The 8,899-nt window shown below is 40.3% G+C and overlaps 1 protein-coding gene across 1 annotated transcript in view; it reads right to left on the reverse strand.

Annotated features, from left to right (window-relative positions):
* Positions 1–8,899, reverse strand: part of LOC101850630 (coiled-coil domain-containing protein 6) — a 28,882-nt gene that overhangs the window by 11,370 nt on the left and 8,613 nt on the right. Inside the window, exons 4-8 of the mRNA XM_035968173.1 lie at positions 7,637–7,740; positions 6,576–6,733; positions 4,576–4,732; positions 1,225–1,343; positions 171–382 (exon numbers count right to left, since the gene is read on the reverse strand). Coding sequence (XP_035824066.1) covers positions 171–382; positions 1,225–1,343; positions 4,576–4,732; positions 6,576–6,733; positions 7,637–7,740 — 750 coding nt within the window. The remainder of the gene's footprint in view (positions 1–170; positions 383–1,224; positions 1,344–4,575; positions 4,733–6,575; positions 6,734–7,636; positions 7,741–8,899) is intronic.

The raw sequence follows: 8,899 nt of genomic DNA on the forward strand, positions 1-8,899 counted from the left end.
AACTATCTAGAGTGGTTGCCAAACCAATTTTACAATTTTTCAAGAGCTTTGTGTTTTCCCTGTGTAATTTACAAATTTCCTTAAATTCTCGGGTATCATTGAACTCATTCAAATTCCCAGGGGCTTGGCAATCACCCTGATTATCCACTGAATGAGAGGGATGTACCAACCTGAGCATGCGAGTTTATGGCCGCACTGAAGACAGGTGGAGAGGTTCCGGGCCCGATAAAGGCACTGGGATGGTGGGAGCTGGCCCCGTGGCTGTGCGGTGGGACTCCCTGGTTCATGGGCACAGGGGGCTGCGCTGGCGGGTGAAAGGGTTGACCCGCCACGGGCCTCCGCATGGGGCTGGGTGGACTCTTGGCTGCCACGTAAGTGAGACCTGCGCGACAGGTAATTTCCTTTTAGTCACATGCATAAAGGTGTAGTTCCTTCTCACAAATGTGTTGAATTTTTAGAATGAGGTAACCTTTTCAAATAATTTGGGAGGCAACCAAGAAGTACAAAATTAAAACATCTTGAAAATTCCTCAAATTTATAAACAAGTTTCTCACACTCTACGAAACATTACAACAACTGCAGCAAACCTGCACTTATCACTACATGGCATTGGACAGAAGGGCGAGAGCCCAGACGTTGCTGGATCGATAACAACAACAACAACAACAACATAAGTTTCTGGATTTACACAAATATCTATCCTCCCATATTCAAGAAAAGGTTATCAAACTGTTTAAAAAATCATCACCTTTCCAGCAGCAGCTCATCAAGATCAAATATAACGATTATTTTGACTTTTAAAATAAGCAGCATACACCACTACTATACACTGTTCAGAGCTTAAAACAGTAATGACAAGGAATTGATTTCCATGTTTTACCTTTAATACATCCAGAGATGATAACAGAGAAGACTTGTAACAGCAAATTCAAATTAAACAATGAAATAACAGCCTTGACTTTAAAATCTGACTGAGTTCAGATGTATGGTGGCGGACAAACAATACTGAAGACAAAAAAATGACAATAACAAAAAAAGGTAGTTAAAAAGCAGGAACTTAAAACAAAACTGACAGCTCAGAGCTCTAACACTCTACTTATCTTTTACAATCTATTTCTTGATGCAGAAAAATAACATTTCTTTAAGTCAGTCATGTCACATATTTACTTTTCTAGTCTTGATATAATAAAGAAAACATTTTTCTGAGCCAATGTATGCACTTACTGGGAGAAATAGACCTTGGAGCACTGCTGTTGTAGGGGATCGGGCTGGACACAGTGCGGGGTCGGACGTTGTGACCGCTAGACGCAGCTTCATGATGTTTTGCAATTTCGTTAAAATGTCTGCAATAACAAAAAAGGTACTCAGGGTTCCTGCCATGAACTTCCCATCAAATTCAAGGAGTTTTCAAGGAGAAATTTTTAAAATTCAAGGAGATTTGGTCAAGAAATCCATGACGAAAGCCTGTTTAAAAAAAAAAACACTTGTCCGAAAGGAATCATATCATATTCATAGTTTCGATTTTCCTAGAAAAACTGTTCCCAGGGTGACTGCCAACCCGGCTTCTCAATTTTCAAGGGGGGGGGTCTCATCCATTCTCCAGGGGCATGTTACATAACAACGACAGTGCATGCTCCATTTATATATTATATATAATATATACACACACACGCATGTAGGTACATTGAATCCAGTCAACAACATGATGTCAGTGTGGCACTGAGATACTGTGACTTAGGTTTTTCAGTCTGTTCTAACTTATTTATATTTTCCCCTCATTATATTCGCCTATATAAACTATATCAAATGAATCTTGCTTTGAGCCTGAGAAAAGGATTAGAACCAGAATATCCACTGTCAAGAACCAGTTGGGGTGTCAAGGCTTATATAATAAACGTGAAAGACAAAAATTATTACTCTAGCTCAAAGTCAAAGTAAAGTAATAACATGAATGGCTCAAGTAGACTTATTCTGAGCGAGAGGTGTAAGAACTGTCGGAGGGCAAGATGCAGTGACACTGAAAATCTGCGAATCTTGAACAGAAAGCTAAAATATACAATACATATAATTAACAATCACCAACGCAATGAAACGGGAACTCTTTAGTAAAAAGAACACGGCTTAGACGATTTGAGTGTAATGGATCCCGATTCCACACAAGGATTGTGCACCAACGCGCCCTTTGCAGAGAGATCTAGAGATCTACCAACTTCCAAGTTCAGTTGTTTTTTTGTCACCCGGTGTTGCCTTCAACCTCCAGCCCCCTCCCCCTCCCGCATGCGTCTTTTTAAAAAATCAATAATCCTACCATTCCCGAGTCCTATACTTCGCAGCGCTCAAACTTTGCATGAACTTTGGTGACCTCAACCATCGCCGATACTAACGATGTGATGAAAACGCACAGGTTCAATGACCGGTCACGATGGCGAGCCCGAGAAGAAGCTTGTATAACTTTCTTTTTCTTTTGTTTTGTTTTTTTTACACAAGTGACAGCACAGGACAAACGATTTATTTTCATGACGACACAGCGTTTGTAATGCAGAGCCTGCATGTTACAAATGTGGCGTTATCAGACTACTATAGGCTCTACCGCAAATTTCTGGGTGGTAACGAAAGCGAAAGTAGATCTTGATTTTCCCGATCGAGCTTCGGTATCGCACATACTTCCACTTGTTGCCACCATTACCGCATGTGCGTGTGTAACGTACTCTCAGGCGGGAGGGACCGAATAAATATTATTCACAATCGCGACCGGCAAAAATGAACTCAAGGACGTTATCGGATTTGGTTTTCAAATATTCGAGAGCTTTTAAGTATTTCCCCGGGTCTTTCACGGGGCAATTTACAGATTTCTTCAAATTCCCGTTGCATTCCGGATCTCGGCGATTTTTTTTCAAATTCCTGGGTAATTCCAGGGGCCCCCGGGATTCCCGGGGCTTGGCAGTCACCCTGTACACGTGTTCCTGTCCGATCTGGCAAAATTTGAGGAGTTTTCAAGGAGATTTTTCCTTGAAGGCAAATTCAAGCAGTTTTCAAGGACTCCTTGAATTCAAGGAGGCCGCGGGAACCCTGGGTACTATAGTTTAGTTTCTCTATTTCCATGTATCACCCTCCAACTAAAGACTCACAGCAAAAAATACTGATAGACATGTGACACACAGTATTTATGACATTTAAAAAGTCCACTTGAAAAGGCTGAAAAATATTAAGACTTAGAGGCAAATCTGATCAGGCAATTTTTACAAAGGAGACCTAGTCATTACATAGCTGCTATTCAGGAATTTCAAAAAAGGAGGAAATCCACGCGAAGGCGGACGCGCACTCTCCGAAGGCCGGAGTAAAACCAGTGAGATCCAGGGGAAATATATACAGGAAAATCTAGCGTACGGTTTTTGGAAGGGAAAACTGTCATATTTGTTAACCATAAGCAACTGAATTAAAATGTATTTGAAAAAAACCCACAAAAAACAAAGGCACTAAGTTGACTAACAAGCATTTGAGTCAATTTGACACAGTTTGGACTTGGTGACTAAAAATCCAGTGTTTGTTGCCAGCTGGTGTCTTATAAAAAGATTTTTTTCACTTTAAACTTGTAGATCTGCATCGATGTAGAGCAGTATTGGATCAAGGAGGCAACACATTTGTCGCTGTACTGAGCGATTTCGGCACTCCTGTACAATTGCGGTCCCCTTTGCACGTGGTGCCCCTGTAGTGTGTTTCTTATTTGGAGATCTAAACTGAATTAAAATTATAGCCTAGGCTATCTAATCTAGATCTAGAATCAAGATATCTAACTATGAGTAGATCTAGATATCTAGATCTAGATTCACTTCCATAGCCACAATAGCCGTCATGTAAACAAACGGGACCGCAATTGTACAGGAGTGCAGCGAATTCTTTATCACACCAAACGCAAAGTGCAGCAAGCGGCTTGTTCAATTTTCTAATCTAATGAACTTTTCAAGTCGCACACCGGCTGCTTCGTTCTCATTCCAGCTCCTTTTATTTTTGCATTCTGAATCAATTTCTCTCGAATTTCCGCCATTTTCAATTACAAACTCGGCATGCTAACGTCCCGAAGCTCGATAGACACTGTGTCACTCCACAATAAACAATGTGAAACTAGCGCCAGGCCTAGGCACAGAAGAATGTAAGTAGAAAGCTACGGGTGGACATGCGCAAGCCGTGTTTTCATCTCTCTCCTGGTTCGGTGTTTTCCGCATGTAAAAAAAAAAAGAAAAAAAGAAAGTATTGCAATTTACGACTGAGAGCGGTCCAGCGGAGGAAGGAGGAAAGTAGCGGGAAAAGCTAGATGAAGCAGAGTTTCCGCTATTTAGCGGGAAAGTGGCAGCAATGTCATTAGTCTGATTTTTATCCCCAGGAAAGAGAATACTCTACAAATTACAAAAAAATATGTCATTTCGAAAGCAGTAACTTGGTCATACAACAGGACAGACCAAAACAACAACAAAAAACACACACGAAATCGTGACATCACTTATGAAAAAAATTAAAGACTTCAAGAGTTTTGCTAATTACCAGAAAAGCAGTTGCTTCACGCTTTGAGACACTTACCTCTCGTCATCCATCTCAAGGCTGGACTCTGACTCGGACAAGTGGCGACACAGGCTCTCTCTTCTCTCCATCTCCAGCTGCAGTCGCCGCTGTAGTCTCAAGTTCTCCTCCCGGATGTGTTTCTCTTCCATCGCATACTGGGCCATCTTTTCAGCATCTGGAACACACACACAAAAAAAAAGTTCTTGTATGAGTTAAGCACCCTTACAGACAATGAGTTTAGCACCCTTACCGATAATATGAGATGACTCCAAAGGTAGACCCCTGCACTATGGGAGTTTTTTGGTTACTCTCTTTTAGTTTTAGTAGAGGTTTTACAGTGCTCGCAACTGCATAAGGTCATATGAGCGCCAGAAGATTAGAGGTGTTACAAGACAGTAACAAATATAAAAATGAAGAAGGGGAGGTAAGGACGATAGATGTACGATAGGAAAGAAGAAGCAAACCACATCAGAACACCTGCCAACCACCCACACTCTCTTTTACAAGGCAAGATTTTAAGCCAACAGACCTACACAAAACAAGAGTTGGGAAGCAGGCAAAACAAGTTCAGAGAAAATGCCACCTCTAAACCAAAGACCTAGGGCAATTCTAAGAGCACCCCCATCACCAGTTTGATGTGGGAAAAGCCATTGTTAGAGTATGCACTTGTCTCTTTTTTTTTTGGGTAAGGTCATATGAGTGCGCGGGACACAAACATTCTCAGTAGGTAGAAAAATTTTAATTTTGCCCAGGTGGCGGCCGAAGCCTTCTCTTATCAATTTTGGACTACCAGTGGATCTTAATGTGTGCAACTTGCACACTGGACCTCTGAGACTTTTCGCCCTTATCCGAGAAAGACAGGTGAGGGTGAAAGACAGCAGTAAGAAAGAGCCAAGGAGTAGCAGCAGAAAGCTGCTGAAAGAGACGAAAGCAGATGACAGAACATTGTTAGAGAACAGAAAAGGATGTGAAAGGAGAAAATTTTAGAGAAGTAAATTTTATGTTCCTATCTGGATTCGAACCCAGGACCTAGTGAATGAGAGGCAAACACCTTAACCTCTAGACCACAAGAGTCCTTAAGCTTTCTCTGAGTCATTGTTTCCCAACATGAGGTACCAAAACAGCAACACCTTAAAAGGAATAGATGAGGAGAATAAAAAGTAGCAGACTAAACCTGAGTGCCACCTCCAACCACCTGCCGTGCAAAAACTAGTCCTGGTATTAAGTAATAAATTTTTATTTTTATTTCTTTTTTAATAGTAGAGGGTTTTACGGCGTTCGCAACTGCATACGGTCATATGAGCGCCAAGGGGTGGGTGTTAACAGAGAAGTCTTTACAGGGAATCAGACTTAGACTGCTCACCTCTCTAGCTTCAACAGCACAAGGTCTGCTTCGACTATCAAGGCACCCCAAAATAGCAGGTCACAAGAGAGTGACAAACATACAAAAGAAGAAGAGGAAAATGACCATAGTAAAGATCAGGAAAGAAAAAGAAGCAGTTCCCTGTTGTAGATCAAGCACAGTTATGAGTGTGACATGAGTCAGCCCATTTACAATTCTACTATGCCTGAACGAGAAATGTCCACCCTTTGAGAATGGCCTAAAGGCACTGCCCCAGGGGGATAAGTAATAAAATAAAATGATGAACAAAACTACCTCTGAAGTATTGTAAGACAAATCAGAACACCAAAACACATGTAGTTTGTTGGTGTGTTTGAGAGAACAGAAGCATATCAACACACAATTATTAGCACAAGACAAGAGTAACTGAAACCGGGGGGGGGGGACCCTACCAGTTGCACCCTCCAACCACTTGCTTAGCCATATTAGAACTTTAATAACAACACCAAAAAGCAGGGGACCACACCATAATAACCACCTACCATCCTAATTATTTCTACCACAAAACAGGGGAAAAAAACACGAGAAAACTCTGGAAGACCCCTCCCGAGTTCCAAAAACTCAAGAAATGTTCATCATAAAAGGCAAACCGAAAACAGATATCGCAGATACTCACGTTCAAGTTGAGCACTCCTCAGCTGATCCTTTAGCCTCGTGACCTCTGACCTCAAGCTCTCAATATGCTGCACTAGGTTAGATGCAGTGTCCCCATTGTTGATGTCTCTCGGACTTGGTGGGGCAGATACAGGCTGGTCAAGTTTTTCCTGAAGAAGTCTGAAAAGTAGCCCGAAAGGAAATTAACACTTATGATTTTTTAAAACACGAGAACTTGTCTCATTTTCTTTAAACTACTCATTTAATAAAATGCTCTCCTCGGTTATACTGTGTCCTGTTTTGGTATCTTATTGTCAAAGACAGCTTTAACGTTTCAAAGCAGCCTATTCTACCAAGATAAAACTTTCTTCATGGAAGGACCTACTGGTCAAATGAAGTGTAAGTTAACGGTCTTTTACTCTGCCACTGAATAAAAATGAGAAAAGTCTGTACTTTGGGATTGCCCATGTGGAGGTTTGAATTCCTAACCTCTGGCATGAGATGTTCTAGTGACTAGCTTCAGAGTCAAAACCATCTTCATTATTTTTACAACATGTTGATACTTTATGCATCCACCAACTATTAGCAAAAAGCCACCAAAAACTTCTTCGAACTTAATGAGGTGTTTTATGAAAAAAAAAACACAGACAATTTAAGGCATTTTGTGAAAAAGCAATTATTGAATAGTAGTTATCAAGACTGTTATTGATTTGTGATTTCCAAGATTAGCTATGTTCATAGTGGCCACAAGGACTATTTATGTACATCAGAAAACAAAAATTGAAGGTAGTAATTTTATCTGGTATGTTTCAAGGCTTTTTAAAAAAGTGGATTATATGTGCCTATAATGCATTTTGACATGAAGTTCTTCAACTGTAAGTCTTGACAATAACAATCTCTTTTTGCTAGGCTTAGACAAGGACAATAATAATGCTGCAAAAAATTTGAGGGAACAGCTACCCTGCGAAAAGAATAATAGATCAGCTTCCAAAGACAACCCATATCTTCCGTCTAGAAGAGCACAGACAACTATTTAATGAATTTTAAAATTCAAAGCAAGACTAATGATCCAGCAGGCCTAACCTTTTTTCAGCCTCCAACTTATCCATCCTCTTCCACAGCCTGTTGACCAGGGACTCTTGTTCTTGTTCAAGAGAGTTCTCTAACTCCACTTTTTCTCTTCTCAACTGAAAAAAAAAGAATTAACAAAATAAATTAACCATTGCTCATTAAAACACAAAACTTTTTTACTGGACCGTAATAATGTCGCTTATCATTCTAGTTATCTGCTTTAAAATTGTCACAGGACAAGTTCTTAGTTATACAACGAAACCTAAATGCACATAAAGTTGCAAGCTCATAATAAAAGTTGCAACAATACAATAAACACAGAGCCTTTTTGTCCTTCAACATGTTCTTAAAAATCCAAAACCAGTCCTTTACCATGATTTGATGAACCCAGAAATACTGAGGATCTTCAAAACAAATCATTTATCGAAACGATATATATATATGGTTATATACAGACTGCCACTCTATGAAATCTAAAAATCAGGATTTTAGAGTTTAAAAATCAGGATCTGGTGAAAAAAATCGGGATCGACGGCAAATCAGTCATTAGGGGCACTGGGGGGAGAGGGGGTCCTGGCTCCCTTTTATGAGACAAGTATGCAAGACAAAACTTTTGCTGGAATAAGTTTATGTTTGGGCCTGGCCCATGTCATAATTGTTACAGTAATCAGGACACCATCGGAGGATTCTGGGTTATAAAAGTGAAAGTAGATCCATTTGGCTCTAGGTCGAGAGAACACCGTATGGTATTAATTTTGTCATTGAAAAAAGTCACAAACAAACTACAAAGTTCGTCATCTGGTGTTGCAGAAGGGAGAGGAGATATTGTTTCTTTTCCCAGAATAGCATTGGTAGTCTGAACGAGTTGTTTGGGTGATTTAACATCTTGTAATTCATGTAGACCGTATCTTTTCTTGTTATTTTCGATGACTGAGTTGACTTTATCTCGGTGGTTAATAAAGATGTCTCTGTGAACTTGATGAGATGGGTGGTCACTGTTTACCCAGTGTAATAAAGTAACAATGGACGTCAACATGAATTTTCCACAGAAGCGTCGCTCGTTCTCAAAGTGATAAGGACCCATGTGTTTGTCTTAACACAGCACTCAGTCTTCCTCATCTGACACATTTCGTTTTATTGTCACCCTTGAACAAAACCAGCAACAAAATAAAAAACAGCAAACAAAATAAAAACCAACGAAAACAACAACAACAATGCAGCTGCTAGACCTGCATGTGAGCCTCAACCAGATTGTCTGAAAATGTTGTGCCCCCC

The sequence above is a fragment of the Aplysia californica genome, unplaced genomic scaffold (genome assembly GCF_000002075.1).
Source record: "Aplysia californica isolate F4 #8 unplaced genomic scaffold, AplCal3.0 scaffold00043, whole genome shotgun sequence".
Taxonomy (NCBI): Eukaryota; Metazoa; Mollusca; class Gastropoda; order Aplysiida; family Aplysiidae; genus Aplysia; species Aplysia californica.